This window comes from Melopsittacus undulatus, chromosome 3, assembly GCF_012275295.1.
Source record: "Melopsittacus undulatus isolate bMelUnd1 chromosome 3, bMelUnd1.mat.Z, whole genome shotgun sequence".
NCBI lineage: Eukaryota > Metazoa > Chordata > Aves > Psittaciformes > Psittaculidae > Melopsittacus > Melopsittacus undulatus.
Window position 1 is genome coordinate 33,710,774 of NC_047529.1, and position 16,336 is coordinate 33,727,109.

Sequence of the window (16,336 nt, forward strand, 5' to 3'; positions counted from 1 at the left end):
ATGAATATTGTTTCACCTTCTCCATGAGGTTATCTTAAGCCACACTAAATAACACCGTTTATTTTACTTTGAATCATGTGTCTCAGCACTTACAAGCAAAGTAACTTAAAATCAAAATAGACTACCTTTCTAACAGTGCAGACTCATCTAGGGAATTCACCTTTGCTGTGACTTATTAAAAAGAAATCATACTCTAAGTAATTTAATAGAGAAGATGGAATTTGCCATTTTATTTAGGTCTTCCAATTTCATGTCAATGTGGCAGTGATCTGGTGCCTCACCTGTACTACTCACATAGACCTGCTATTAACAATAAGGGTAACCATTCCAGTTACGGAACAGGAGACCATCTGGGTTTAATGCAATATTGACTTTACATCCCTCTGAAATAATCAAAAGTAATTAACAGCCACACTGCAGACCAGTTTGGTCGATTTCAACTGCAAAGGCTTAAACTGCTTTAGTGTTAACTAAAATGTAACAGAGAAGGTCCAGATGAGGACTGTGGCACCAGAATAGAAAAATTCACATAGAATTTTATGATGAATGTCTGAAACAGAATGCTGTCAATCATTATTAAATTACTCAAGAATTTTGAGCTGCTCAGGTTGATTAGAATAGTGTTCAAAGTTTCCTCTTTTCCTCTTCAAAGTTTCAAGTTTCTATTATGCTATTTTAATATTTCACATCACCAGAAAATAACACATTCTCTTTCATACATTTTTAACATAGACGTGTGCTACACATAAAAAAATATTTTGAAATAACTTTGTCAGTCTTCTTGGAACCTAAATACCCCAGATGAATTTTTTATAGGTAGCAGCTTGGACTCTCAAGATTGCAACTCTTCTTGCCATGGGAAATATGTCTAAATTTGCTCATTTGAAAATGTATCAGCTTTTGTTAAAAAAAAAGAAACTAAACAAAACCACCACCAACAACAAAAACATCACTAAATATGAAATACTAAAGAGCAAAACCACTTCTGTTAAAGAGTACAGAGATCTTAAATTACACTTGCCAGAGAGAAGATGGCTTCACACTAACTATGGGCAATAACCACTTTACAGCCACTTGTTGAATAGCACAGGATTTCTAGAGGTTTGGATTGAAACCACATGTACACAAAGTCTTACAATAAATGGTTGGGCACTAAAAAACAACACAAATAAAATACTCATTGTTGCAGCTCCCTTTATGTATACCTATATTAAACATACTGAAGCCAGCAGGTAAAATCCTGTAGCAGCTCAGTATGAGCAGCAGTGAATAGTCATGGAAAAGAGCTCTTAATTATTAATGTACCTCAGCTATTGATGACTTCATTAATTGATCAGCACAGGTCAAACAAGGGGTCACATGGGTCACAAGCCCCCCTCAGCCCCGCTCGCCCCGCCCCCCGCAGACCAAAACATTGACACGTGCGCCTCACTCCCACCGTCACGTGACGTGTCCGGCCGGTGACGCCACCACACCCCTTCCGCCAATGGCGTAGGGCGCTGCCGGGTAGCAACAAACGCGGCCGCCGACAGCCAATCAGCGTGGTGTGGGGCGGGGAGAGAGCAGTCCCATGTTACTTCCGTCAATAGCGGCGGTGCCGTGGGGAGGGGTGGTGCTGTTGTGCTGAGGTGAGGCGAGGCGGGGGCCGGCATGGCCGGGGCGGTGGGGTCAGCGGTGAGTGGCACGGCGTGCTAGCGGGGCGGTGGGACCGTGTGTGTGAGGGCCGGGGACTTAGGGCTGAGCGTGGGCACGGCCTCACGGATTTGGAACTCGGTCTGAGGGGTGTGTGCAACCGGAGTCGTGTGGGGCAAGGTGTTAGGATCAGGGCAGGCACAAGGGTTTTGGAAGGAGCTGGGGCTAGGAGTGAGGAGTGGTACGAGCTGGGGGAGGTACCCGGAGCCTGCCTGGAGGAGTAGGGTGGTGGCAATATCGATAGGCTGCATGGGAACAGGAGCAAACATGGCTTCACTAAGAGCAAGTTGTACCCGTCAAATTTGGTGGCCTCCTGCAGTAGTGTTAAAGCATTGGTGGGTAAGGGAAGAGCCACTGATGTAATCTGCTTGCATTTTTGTAAGGTGTTTGATACTGTCCTGCATAACATCCTTGTCTCTAAACTGGGGAACACGGATTTGACAGAATGACAACTTGGTGGAGAAGGAACTGGCTGTATAGTTGCACTCAAGAGTTGTGGTCAGCAGCTCGATGTCCAAGTGGAGACCAGTAACAAGTGGCATTCCCCAGGGATTGGTACTGGGACTGGTGCTGTTTAATGTCTATCAGGAACTATCCCGAGCTCAGCTGCAACAATTATTTTTCTCATTTTAGCAGCTGATGCAGTGCTGTGTTTTGGCTTTAGCCTGAGAACAATGTTGATAGCACACCAGTGTTTTAGTAGTTGCTGAGTAATGTGTACTCCAATCAATGACTTTTCAGTCCTGTGCTCTGCCAGTGAGGAAGGGCACAAGAACCCGGCAGGAAGTAGAGACAGGACACCTGATCCAAACCTGTCCAAAGGGATATTCCATACCACAGCATGTTATGCCCAGTATATAAACTGGGGGGAGTTACCTGTAAGGCCCAGATTGCTGCTTGGGTTGGGCTGGTTTCAGTTGGCAAGTGGTGAGCAATTGTACTGTGCATCACTTGTGTTTATTGTTGGCTTCTTTTTTCCTTTTGTAGTTTTATCTCCCTTTGTTATTTCCCTTATTATTATTATTTGTGGTAGCAATAGTGGTTTGTGTTATACCTTATTACTGGAGTGTTCTTATCTCAACCCGTGGGAGTTATATTCTTTCAGTTCTCCTCCACATCCTGCTGGGAGCAGAGTGGAGAATGGGAGGAGGTGAGTGAGCAGTTGCGTGGTTCTATGTTACCAGCTGGGTTTAAACCATGACAGGGGCATGAACAGTGGGATTGAGTGTGCCCTCAGGAAGTTTGCCAATGACACCAAGCTGTGTGGTTCAGTTGATACGCTGGAGGGAAAGAATGCCATTCAGAGGGACCTTGACACACTTGTGAGGTGGGCCGGTGCCAACTTCATGAGGTTCAACAACGTCCTGCACCTCAGTCAGGGTAATCCCAGGCACAGCTACAGGTTGGGTGGAGAATGGGTTGAGAGCAGCCCTGAAGAGAAGGACTTGGGGGTGTTGGTTGATGAGAAAATGAACATGAGCCAGCTTCAGTGTGCACTCACAGCTCAGAAAACCAACTGAATACTGGGCTGCATCAATAGGAGCATGACCACCAGGTTGAAGGAGGTGATCCTGCCCTCTACTCTGTTCTCGTGAGACCTCACTTGGAATATTGTGTGTAATTCTGGGGAGAGGTGTTCCAGCCCTCTGATCACCTTTGGGGCCTCTCCTATGAAGAGAGGGCCAGAGAGTTAGGGTTGTTCAGCCTGGAGAAGGCTCTGGGCACACCCTAGTACCTAAACGGGGCCTACAGGAAGTCTGGAGAGGGACTTACAAGAACATGTACTGACAAGACAAAGGGGAACGACAGAGGGTAGATTTAGCTTATATATTAGGAAGAAGCTCTTCCCTGTGAGGGTGGTGAGGTGATGAACAAGTTTCCCAGAGAAGTTGCAGCCTGCCCTGTTCCTGGAAGTGTTCAAGTCCAGGTTAGATGGGATTGTAAGCACCCTGGCCTAGTGGAAGGTGTTGCCACCCATGGCAGCAGGGGGTGGGACTAGATGATCTTAAGGTCCCTCCCAACCCAAACTATTCTATGATTGTACAGAGAGCTTTCTTTCCTCAAGGTAATCTTTTCTTTTCTTTTTTTTTTTAAGGTTAAATAAAAAATTGAAACATCCACGGTAGTTTTGCGGATTCTGTATAATTGCATACACAATACAATACAAAAATAATCTTGCTGCTTCTACAGAAATCATGCCATTTCTGGGGCAAGACTGGAGATCCCCTGGATGGAGATGGATTAAAACAGAAGATGGATGGAAACGAAGTGAACCCTTCAGTCCTGCGCTTGAGGATGGGAATAATCAGTTGAAGGATATCAGTCACGCTGTGTAAGGTTTTTTTTTTTTTTTTTAATTTTTCTTAAAAAAAATAAAGTGATTCTGCATGAGTTAATAGCAGGTGGGAAGACAAAGATTGACTTAATTTCAGGCTGCAAATGTTTGTGGTAGATGATATCATCTGCATGTGCTAGAAGTATACAAATGCAACCATGTGTTTAGTTTAGTTAGACAGACAGGAGACCCCTATGGAGATTGTCTGCCTCTTGTCACTGCTTTGCAAGTTGCTTATTTTAGGCAGATGGATCCCATCTTATGTTGTATGTCTTTAAAAAAAAAAGACAAAACAACCAAAACAACCCTGTCAAGTATTACTTAAAGCTAAGTGATACTTACAGATTGCCAGTACAACAGGCATATTGAAATGTTACCTGGAAATTAATGAAGACTTTCTGTTGACTGGGTTTTGGATTAGGACTGTTTGTTTAAAGCAGTCCAAAATACACAGTAATCCTAATTTTAAGGTAATTCTCTAACACAAGATACGGCTGTTTATGCTGCTGTAAGAACAGGTGAGAGAGATACTAGTTAAATATACTAATACTTGTGGCAGATGCCCACAGACTGGTGTAATATTGTGATTGTCAGTAGCTCTGTCCAAACAAAATTCTACTTGGTTTCTCCATGAAGAAGTAACTCTCAAGGATAGCATTCTTGTCTTAAACTCCAGTGTAATGAGCTCACAGTGAGGAAAGGGAACTTTCAGTGTTTTGTTGTTAGTCCAGTAAATGATACAGTAACTTATCTGATTCAGAGGGAATTTACTGGCAAGCTAGGGCTTGCTGTAGCTGTACAACTGTCTATCCTAAATTTGTGAAATAAACTTCAAGAGGGTTATCAAGCAGTGAAGAATTATGAATCTTTTCTTGACCTGTTGTTAATGCTTTTTTTTTCTTTGTCAATGATCTTACTTGGGCTTCTTTTTCTATACAGTCTAGCCACTCTGGATACAAAAAACTACATTGCCTGGAAGAGTGTTTAGTAAGCCTCTGACACAAAAGTGGCCTTAAATACACCTGAAAAAAAAAATCTTTTCTTTCGTATATCTTTAATAATATAGTTTGCAAATGAAAAGAAATCTAATTTAACTTTCATAGCCATTTGCAGTTACCAAGTAATTATATCGTGTAGATTGCTTCAGTTAATATTGTTTGGCAATTTGACACAAGTGATCAGTGTCCTTATGGATAACATTAAGACCTTTGCTCTTCTGATACTAAATAAATACATATATATTTTTTCAGAGATCAAAATGAGGTATTTTTATTGCTTATTCAAGCAAGAATACTAGATAATTCCCCCCCTTCCCAGACGTGAAAGAATTTATTAATTATCTCTTCTGGAGTTGTCTTGCTAGAAACAGTTTTAAGTTTTTTGGGTTTTTTTTGGGCAGGGGAAAACGAGCATTAGAGTTCAGGACTGAAATAGGTACATTAGTTTGAAGGAACTGGCCATGAAGTGCTCTGGAGAGTGGAGGGGAAAAGCTTTCATGATTTGGGTTTCTTAGGCTAGTTTGCTAATTTGCCAGAATCTCAGACTCTGGTACCAACCTAGTGTGTGGCAGATGCCCTCATCTGTAGCAGCTCCCCATCTTCATCTTACCCACCACCTAATTTGCGAAGCCAAACTTCGTCATTGGCCCCGTTTAAAATTTTATGCTGCTTATGTGTATTCAGTTAAAAATGCATATTGTCCGAACTTAGACTACAGAGTTGAAATTGGTACGTCTTGGCAAAGTAGCATTACTTAGGAGTAATTTCGCTACCACTTGAACTTTATATCCATGACTACAACTTGAATTTCATATCTGTGACTTGAACTTTGGATCTGTGAGTTAACCTTTGCTGCTAAACAGCAATTAATGTCTATTTGCACAATATTATAGAACCCTTTAGGGTAAAAAGGACATCTGACCTAAGCACAAAGGAGGACCAATTGAGGCTGGATTGCATAAGGCCTTGCCCTGTTGAGCTTCATGCATTTCCAGAAATGGAAATCCCTCTGGATTCATGCTCCAAGTTCCATTACCTTCACTGTGATTTTTTGTTGTTGTTGTTGTTGTTTGCTTGTTATTGTGCTGTTGCCACCCCCCAATCTCAAAATAATTTATCTTATCACATACTGTGTCCATTACCACTTGACTTACTTCTCCCCACCTCCTCTAACATTAAAGTCTAGCTCTATCTTATTCATACCCATATATTAGATATTGACAGTGATCAGATTTCCCTCCACCACCACCTCAACATTGAACAAGCTCTGTTTTTACCCTCATGTGTCATGTGCTCCAGTACTCATTCACCTTGATAACTCCCCACTTGACTTGTTCCAGTATGACAATATTTTATTGTATCCTTGAGCCCCAAACTAGACACAGTACTCTGGATGCCGTTTCTCATGTCAGATGAAGGAGGGTGATTACTTCTTTCAGTCTGCAGGATACACTTTTGTTAACTTGGACTAGGGTGTAGTTGGTCTTGTACAACACAAAGGCACACTGCTGGCTTGTGTTCACCTTGTTATCCACAAGACCCCTGGCTCCTTTTCTGCAAAACTGCTTCCTATGCAGTCTATAGCCAGCATATACCTGGGCATGGAATTCTTCTGTCCTATGTGTGGGGCTCTTTATTGAAGTTCAGCAGTGTAGTGTGTCTTGCTGGCTGGTTCTGTGTACCATTTTAAGCTATTTGGAAACAGTTATCTGTGTATATTGGATAGACAGCTCATCATAGGATATTTGTTAACATGATGTAGCACTGAGTAAGAATGAAGCTTGATAAAATTCTTCCTTCCTTGTGAAGGAAGCATAATAAGCAATACATAAATACTTAACTTGTCTCTTCCTAAACTGCCCTGTGAAAAGAGATCATGGTGTAAGGTAGTCTAGCTGTTCTAACCCATTAATAAATAGTATTTTTCATCAAAATATTCTGTAGAATCATTGCTAAAGGTAGTACTTGAGTATTTCATTCTAGGGAGCAGCTATGGCAGTTTTCCTTTAAAAAGAAATAAAACATGTTGTTGACTGAAACACTCTTTACTTTTACTTCTGTTGCCTCTTGTGAGAGAAAATATAGCTAGTAAATTACTTGCCAGACTTTCTTTTATGCATTACAAGTACTTTCTCTTCAGAAATCACCAGCGGATTTAGATTAACCTTCAAGATGTAAATAACTTACTTGAAAAATATGTTTCTATTAAAATAGAAACATTTACCCTGTTATCCTAGTTATCTAGTGATGTGATGAATCCATTTGATGAATTAATCAAAAAAGGGGTGGATCCAATGATAACCATGCTTGAACAGATAGAATCACTTGTGCAGGAACAATTCAAATAATTTGAAATAATGCTTCAATATTTGCACTTAGTTCAATTTATAGAAACTGAGGTGGGAAAAGGGGACCCTCAATTCTGTAGCCCTTATTTGAATAATTAATGGTATGTAACAAGTGGAGAGTGCCTTGCAGTCAAGGTATGCAGGAGCTGAAAATGTGGTTGAGGTAGTGCTCAGTTAAATTCTGTGACTACCTGTAATTTGTGCCTATAAATTCTGGCACAGATATTGATTTCCCGTGCCATGGCACTGAGTCCTTGAAGCTTGGTGGGGGAGAGTGAACAGCTCTGCCTTACAGAATTGTATATAAATACTTCTCAGTAGCCTGCAACTTGAGAGCAGAGCAGTTTTATGCTTTCTTTTAAGGTAAAAGAAAGCAAGAACCAGACTATTTTGGTTCTATGAAAATCTATAACTAGTTTTTCATGACGGTGATAGTCGTCTTTTTGTGTGTCAGGCTCATATGAGGGCTGTCAGGGTAGTAATTTAAGCCTGGTGTCTGTTGTCCAGTTCTGTGAGACACAGTGTTCACAAAAGTGGTTTTGGCACTGGAAAGAAGTCCTTAAATTTGAATCCAGCTTTAGATAATTTAACAAATATTAACAAATATTTTGTAAGGTTACTTGGTGCAACTCAGGAATTTCTATGGGTCAAGCTGTAAATGGCTTTCAGTCTCATCTAAAACACTGTGTGCTTCTGTAGATAATTGCATGACTTGAGAGCATTCTTTCACTGAGAAAAGAAGCAATGACTCAGAACAATTGGAAGGTCAGATAGCCCTATCTAGTTTTCCAGCATTTTAAGTGTCATACCAAGAGGTTAAATACTGCCATGAAATTACTTTTTTGAAAAAGCCAGAATTCTTGGATGCTTTATGTAGGCTACCGTAGTCCTAAGGATACCAGGTACTTTGCTTTTGTAAGCTTCTTAAGTTCATTATCAAGACAAGAAAGTGAGAATAACTGTGAATTGGCAGTATTAAGGATGTATTTAAATCTTTCCAGGTGCACTCAGATGTCATGTGTGGTATTATGGTAAAAACATTAAATTAAGGCTTCTGTTATACCATATGACAGGTGCAGCACTTGATTTGGTTTCTTTTAGCTTAGCTTGGTTTTAAGGGGCTGATTTTGGAAATAGTGGAGCAGCTATGTTACTTAATCAAGCAGCTTTTGAGGTTTCTGGAAGGAAGGCTAACAGATTCTGGGGATGTGCCTGTATTTCTCTCCCGTTCTTCTGATGACAGCCTTATTTTCATGGTAAGAGACTCAAAATTTGTTGAGAAGAATGGTGATGGTTACAGATAAGTAGGGAAAGACTCTTCACGTAAGGTGGGACAGAACATGAAGTAAAGCCTCATATGAGCAGATCCTCAAAGGGAACAGTTAAATTCATCTTTAAAGTGGCATGAAGAATTCCAGGAATGTCACAGGTGAATTTGCATGTCAGCAGAGGTGTTTGAAATAGCCCTTTTCATCCTCGAAATTCCTTCTATTAATTGACTGTCCTTAAGCTGCCTTGTTTATTTGATGCTTGAGGAAGTGTATATTATTGGGGGTGGGGAGAGGAGCTTTAAATCACTTCAGGAATGTTACTGGTCTGGTTTGCTTTCTAGGGACACTTCCTCTCCTCTGTGGGAACAAAAGAAGGAATCCTGCCAGAGTAACCTTCCTTTTGTAATTCAGGGTTTCAGGAGTGCTGCCTCCCCAGCTCTCCAAGTTGCACTGTGTCAATGTGCATGGGTGTTTCTGTTCTCCCTGAATTGTATGGCAGAGCATCAGGCCATAGCTCTCTACTCTTTTCTGTTGTTAGGATGATAAAACTATTTGGGCTTTGGGCTCTACTTCTGATTCTGCAACAACTTCTCAGATTCTGCAGTAACTTCTCACATGACATGGTGATTCAGTCAATATGCAAAAACATAATTAAATTAATCATTTTAGTGAGCTTTAAAAGAGAATTAATTTATGATAGCTTTGGAAAAATCCTAATGAATTGCACTGTTATGTAATCAAAGTAACTTGTCAGTGTTGATAGTCAGCTTTTGTCAGTTGCCGGTTCCTTTTCTTCAAACTTTTGCTGTTTGACCAGTTAACAACGTTTGGCAGTGTTGCATAGAATAATGAAGTTGTTGAGTCACTATCCTCTGCTTTAAAAATGGTAACACAGGAACTAAGGCCCTCACTTTGTATTGAGGTCTGTCTGGATGTAAAGGTATGTTAGCTTCTTTCCCAGGATTTTAACCAAAGACAAAACCAATTTTCTATTTCTGAATCTTCTTAACTTTTGTATTTTTGAGTTAGAACAATGAAAAAACCAAGGCTTTTGTACAGTGTTGTTTAGTCATCCTCTTTAACAAATGGTTCAAGCCTTAAAATTTTAATTGTAAAGCTAGTATCACAGGCTAATAGAATTTGATTTTTTTTTTGCCATTTAATGCCCAAATACAGGTTATTTCAGAATGAACTGGTGTCCTTCAGTTTTAGTGTTCACCTCTTGCTAGTTATAACTAACATTGATAAGTAGATTCATCTGACAAATTCAGTTTAAAAAAATAGTAATGAATGGGAGGAGTTTTGTATAGAACCTTCTTGTCAAGGAATAATAATGGCAAAATGAAATAGTCCTACAGTACCTCAAACTTCACTACTTCATATCCTTAGTTATATTGGTTGTCTGTGCAAGACTGTGGCCTCTATATGAAGTATCTTCTCAGTGCTAGAAAAACGAGCACCCATTCTTATCTGTATTGCTGGTCCTTCTAATTATCTGCAAAAACGGAAAACAAAACTTTCTGAAACTGCAGACTTTATGTAGCACAGACAGCTTTTAAGTGTATATGGATTTTGGAAAGGGTAGTTTATCCAGTGAAACGTTTTTAATAGTTTCTTTATGTGTGTTTGTGTGTATACATGTATATAAATATATATACATGCACACTATCTATATAATTATTCAGTATAGTCCTCAGTGTTAGGTTTCAAAGTTACCTGTCAGTGGCATGAGTAGGAGTCTGACATCTACATTATGTACAGTGTTGTGATTTAGGCGTTTGTTAAAAGAAACACTTTTTTTTGCCCCCAGGTTGACAGTAGTAAGAGAGATGTCTGTCTTTGCTGGCTTTCTGCCTGTGCAAGGATGTGCAATAATTCTGCGTTGACTTTTACCTGTGTGCACTGTTTTTCAAGACTTGGTCCCTTTCACATAATGAATTTTTGTACACCAGAGCTTCGCAGACAGGCAGCTATACACTTAGTACTGTCTCCTTAGCAGTCCTTCATGTATGTCTTCAATGACTTATTAAGGTACTCATTAGGAAGATACTGTTGTGTATTTAATAATTTTGACACAAAATTCAACCCCAGTGGGCAGAAAATAACAAGACAGCTTCTCATAAGATATGTGTTGCTATAGACCACCAAGCAGGACATCATCATTAAAAATATAACTTTTATTCCAGCTGGCAGACTTTAATGCAGAGAATTATGAGCCATTTGCATCTTAAATATGTAATCACTGCTGTTTTAATTAGATGTGTTTATTTCAGCATCATAACTGGTGATGATGAGGATGAAGCAATATACAGTACTGAAGATTGTGAGTTTGCAGCCAAGAAAAGGAAAAAAGATCATTGTACGAATAACACACAATGTAAGGCTGGTTTTTCATTTATTTTAGGAGACTCTGTAGGTTCAGCAAAATTGTATAATAGCCATTAATTTATATTCATCTGTAGGGTAGCCTTCTATGTTTACTTCGGTATCAGCAACAAGTTCTGGTGTCAGAAGTGATAAGTCTTAATTCAACTATGGCATTGATCATCTGTTGTGTGGTTTGGGTGGGATTTTTTTGTTTTTTTCCCAAAGGTAATTAATTTAAGAATAGTAATTCCTGAATAATAAATGTCTTCTGATACTAACCACTATTTTGTGGACTAGTTTTAGATTAAATTATTCTGGATGCTTTTGGGAGCTTCTTACAAAAGCAGCTTTCTGATTAGTGATGTAACTTCAGAATCAATTAATAAATAAATGCATTTTATAATAATACCTACTGCTGTTGGTAAAGGCTTCATCAGTATTGAATTTCTGGAAGAAAAATTATCTCCATTATTTGTATATTTCCAAAATTATAGCAGAGGTGGTCTTGCAGAAAGCTGCAAGCTTCCCCAGGTTTGTCTGAGCTTAAAGTGTTTCAAAAGATTCAAGTGGCTTATATTTAAGAGCATGCTTTCTTTCATTTGATGCCATGCTAGACTTCTGCAAGGTGAAGGTCTGCCTAGCTGCCTTTATTAGTCTTGTATACTTGACTTCCCTGCAGTATTCTGCAACTAGTTCAACCAAGTGAGTACAGAGTAGGCACATTTACAGAAGAAAACAGATTAGAGGGGTAGAGTAGTCAGGAGCAAAAAAGTTGTCTATTTCTGTACTTTACTGTGTTAAGTGCTAAGGAGCCTGTTGGGTTAAAAAAGATGAGGCATTTTGTAGGAGAAATTGACGTTGCTACACAGTTGACAGAAGTTGTGCTATATCTGCCAATTCTGTGCCAACTCTGGTTTATAAAATCACTTAATTCTTCTTTTATTTTTTTAAGTATGTAACTTCTGAAAATTAGTAGTCATCTTCTTCAGCCTTTATAAATTTCCTGCATTAAAACTATTCTACCATCACTCTTGTGTTATGAAGCATTTTATTGGGCATGGTCTGTTTTGTTCAACTTCTTTCTAAAGTAGAAGCCTAAAACTTCTTATATTTCCATTTCAGGTTTTTATCGTGAAAAGTGGATCTATGTTCATAAAGAAAGCACCAGGGAGGTAAGTCCTACATAGAGTGGATCTTTGTGCTTCTCAATCAACAAAATAGGGATGTTTACAATTAATCATGAATCCCTTCCAAGTATTTGTATAAATCCAAAAGCTTTGAGTAAAAAGTTAGAAGTTAAGTAGCAGAATGAAAAGTAGCAAGGAATGAGCATACTTGAACCAAAAAATTCAAAGCAACAATTTAAGATCTGAAACTAATTTAGAGGGACTGTAATTTTCCTTACAGGTTATAATCTTTCTTGACTTTGAAATGGCTGTTTCACAACTAGGAAAGTTGTTTTTCAAACTGGATACTGAATTTTAGGGCAAAACGACAAGAGTAAGAAGGTCTTGATAAGAAACATGTGAAACATGCCATGCAAGAGCACTGAAAATAAAGAAAATCAAAATAAGCTCAGGTATACAGCTGAAATGAAATAGGAGATGCTCTTTGAGTCATTTTGTCATAATGCTACATTGAGAAAGGTAGAGCTAAAGTTTCATAGAAATCTACTTCCTGCTGTTCAAGGAAATGTATTTCATGTTAGCATGTTTAAGCATAACTGTTCAGCTAGAGAACAACCACAAATATTTAAATTTCAACATTATTTTTGTTTTCTGTAAGTGCTAATTCCTGCTATTAGCCAGCCAAGTTGTGCATATTGTAAGTATGCAGCATGCTTCGGTCTTGGGTGTATTAACTTGGATGAGCAAGCAGTGCAATCATGAATTCAGTCATTAACCAATAGGCAGCAATTACTGCCACTCTGCAGTGAGTAGTTAACAGTCTCCTGTTGCTGGATTTCATTGGGTTAAGTTGTACTGCTATCTTTTCATCACAATTTATCAAGGAAGTCTGTGTAGGAATAAAGTTCAAATAATTATTTATCCCTCTCCTCCCCTGTGCTGATGAGCCACGCTGCCCTGCAAGTATCTCTATCACCAATTGTAGTTTTTTTTCGAGCCTCTTTATGTTCACTCCAAGTCACCCATGTGGCTTTGTAGCTCTAACTATACTTGGCTTATGTGACCCCATGTCATTTTAGGCTGCTACTACCACCTTAAATAGTTCCGCAACTCAAGCCTCTAAAACTTCCATTTTCACCTTAAGTCACCTGTGCAGAAGTATCAAAAGAAAATGCAATTGCTCTTGGTACCCAAGAAAAATCGTGCCTAAAGTTTTAGCACACAGAAAATAAATTCTGGATGTTGAGACCATTTGTTTTTCCAGCCCCAGGAGCAGGTAGCTGTGTTCTTACCCTCAAATATGAGCATAAACTCAGACAATTAATGCTTGTACAAACAACTCTCCCTTGTGCTGAAGCAAATGGGGAATGTGATTGCTGTGAAGAGTGCCAGTGTGTGCCCATGCAATAGTAGATTCCCAGGGCACTCAAATAGCAGTGATTAGAGATTGCATGATTAGTATGAATTTAAAGGCCTTGCTGTCTGTCAAGTAATAGGGCCTACGCACCTGTTAGTTCCAAACAGCATATCTAGTTTCATTTGTTTTACAAGAAACTAAATAAATCTTTAGTCTAGATCCCTTATGTTTCCAGGGAACATGGTATACATAAGCATTAGTTGCATAGCAGAGTGCTTTATAGAATATTTTTCTCAATTTTATCTTTGTTTCTCTCCATTTAAAGTGTGTTTATTCTTTCTCTCAGAGACATGGCTATTGCACTTTGGGAGAAGCTTTTAACCGCTTAGACTTTTCAAGTGCAATTCAGGACATCAGAAGGTTCAATTACGTGGTCAAAGTAAGCTCTTTATTTTATATGCGTATTTTTAAAATGCTTTTGCTGATGTGCCTATGTATACAAAAGAAATAATTTTGCCCTGAACAGCTGATTATTTGTAACTAATACCATGTTCACATATAATTTATACTGATGACACAACTTCAAACTGAGCAATTTTTCTTTGGTGAAAATTCATTATATTGTTCTGTGAAAGCCTATAGCTTGAGGAGGATGGTGATGGACAGTGTGATGTGTATTTACAGGGAAACACTGGTGGTAGTTTCAGTTGTTCATCAGTGTGGTGAACTGTCTTTAAAGGCAAAATAATTCCTATGCAACCCAAAATAGTAAAGCATAATTCATCTTAAATATACTTCACTACATTTTAAATGTGTTTAAAATAGCAATTTCCAGAAGAATCTTTGATTTGTAAATATTCTGCAGTTTGTTTCTTCTGAAGCTTCTTAACAGTCCTGCGTTTCATGGGACACTTAAGCTAGGATGAGATACAGATGCCTTCAACTTTCTTAATATCCCTTAAAGTTGAACCTCCACCTTTAATTTCCTCAATGTCTAACCAGCTACTCCTTGGGAGTACCTGTTGTAGGAGATACACATCTTTCTCTAGCCCAAGTTTTTTGTCTTCTAACTTGAGGTAGTAAAGTGCTTTTCCCAGCTCTTAGAGAAGCTCAAATTTTGAGAAGTATCAGGACTACAATTCAATTCAGTGGTAAGGCTGTTCACAAATTATGTAGTGATTGGAATGCATCCAGAACTTCAAGAGACACAAATCAAATAAACATACCAAGAGAACATCCTTACCACTAGGTCATAGAGTATTTGGAGAGAAAACACTTTCTACCTATCCTTGTAAAGCTGGGACAGTGTGTTATACTTCCACAAAAACAAGTATGTGGACCATAGGAAACAAAGCAAAAGATTTGCTTCCAAGCCAGTGGCTAGGGTGCTTGCTTTATTCCCTTTGCAGGATTTTTTTGATATATGTAGCACTGTGGTTTAGAACATTGCTTTGTTTAATGCTGTTTTGGGAGCAGAAGCAAGAACCTCAATCTTTCCCAAGGCTTTTCAGCCTCAAATAGTAGTAATTAAAAAAGGCACCTAAAGAAGGTGATCTGTGCTATAACTTTGGTACCAAGTGTCAACTTTAGTGTCTCACTTGAATGGTGATATGTAGAATGAATCCAGAAATAGAATTTTACGTGGTTTTGAGATGTTACAGTGCCTGAGCTGGGTTCCTCAAAAGATTTGGTGGGATCAAAGTGCAAAGTCTAACATTGACCAGCCCATTGACTGGTTTCTCCTCTGTTCATTAGCCAGGCTTCAGATTATTGAGAAAGGTGCAATACTTGAAAATTCAGAAGTTTGGCTTTGTGATCCAAACCATTCCTACAGTAATGGCAGATGTGAAGAAATGAGGATAGATTTAAAATGGCAGGCATGCTTCCAAAATCCTTTTGACATTTTAGAATTTATTTGCAAATTCTTATTTTTTTTTTGGTTTTACGGTTACAAAAACTTAATTATGTCTTTGCCTCAGTTTCTCTGAGGTGATGCAGGCCACCTGACAACAGATGTACAAAAACGATACACCTAAGACCTTAAAAGTTACAGAGCTGCTAAGAAATATGATCAACATGAATGACAGCTGCTGCTCATTCTGTAGCCATAGAACTAGTTGACTTGAGAAACATTTGTGGCATTGTGTCTTAACAAATTACAGCGTCTGTAATCCAGTCCAATCTGTAGATGTCAGTAATATGTGAAGTTGCAACAGATTTATAAAACAGATGCTTAATCTGCTCTATAAGGTTTTAAGCCAGTCTGCAACTGAGAAGTAGGTCATCCCGTGCCTATCTGCTCTACATAAGTTCTCCTTTACTTCCCTGAAGTTTTTAGTGGTGGTGATGTTTTCTGTAGATCTCGTTTAATGCAGTGCAGCAGTTCCTATAGCTTTTCATCTAAGAGTTATTCTTAGATGTACATGAACACGATGATTACTTCTATGTGTGTTCTGCTGGTTTCATTTAAGATAGCAAGATATAAGTCAAGAAGACTTCTTTTAAATATCAAGCCCTACTGGATAGCATTTCTTTGATGCCAGACCACAGAGATGATCCATTTTGATTCTCTAACTATTATTAAATCATTACTAAAAGTTAAACGGATGTCTGCCCAGTACCCTTTTAGGGTGGGATATGAGGGAAGGAGGTGGGATCAGCTGTTTTTCTATACTTGTTTGTGCTGTAATACAGAATCATAGAATGGTTGGGGTTGGAAAGGAGATCATCTAGTTCCAGCCACCCTGCTGTGGGCAGGGATGCCTCACACTAGATACAGTGATCTTTTCTTATCTGTTAAATATCTGATACATTAAGTTCTATATGGATGATCTTTTTAAA

General features: G+C 38.9%; 1 protein-coding gene across 3 annotated transcripts in view; it reads left to right on the forward strand.

Moving 5' to 3' along the window:
- The first annotated feature begins 1,572 nt into the window (after positions 1-1,572).
- The window catches only part of FBXO25 (F-box protein 25), a 30,785-nt gene continuing 16,021 nt past the window's right edge, over positions 1,573-16,336 (forward strand). Inside the window, exons 1-5 of one of the 3 annotated variants that reach the window (XM_005153214.4) lie at positions 1,573-1,628; positions 3,883-4,024; positions 10,918-11,021; positions 12,134-12,183; positions 13,842-13,934. In XM_005153214.4, coding sequence (XP_005153271.1) covers positions 3,888-4,024; positions 10,918-11,021; positions 12,134-12,183; positions 13,842-13,934 — 384 coding nt within the window. In that variant the 5' untranslated portion in view covers positions 1,573-1,628; positions 3,883-3,887. Of the gene's footprint in view, positions 1,629-1,659; positions 1,675-3,787; positions 4,025-10,917; positions 11,022-12,133; positions 12,184-13,841; positions 13,935-16,336 lie in introns of those variants that run through there. The other 2 variants (XM_031052704.2, XM_034060851.1) reach the window with 2 other exon arrangements.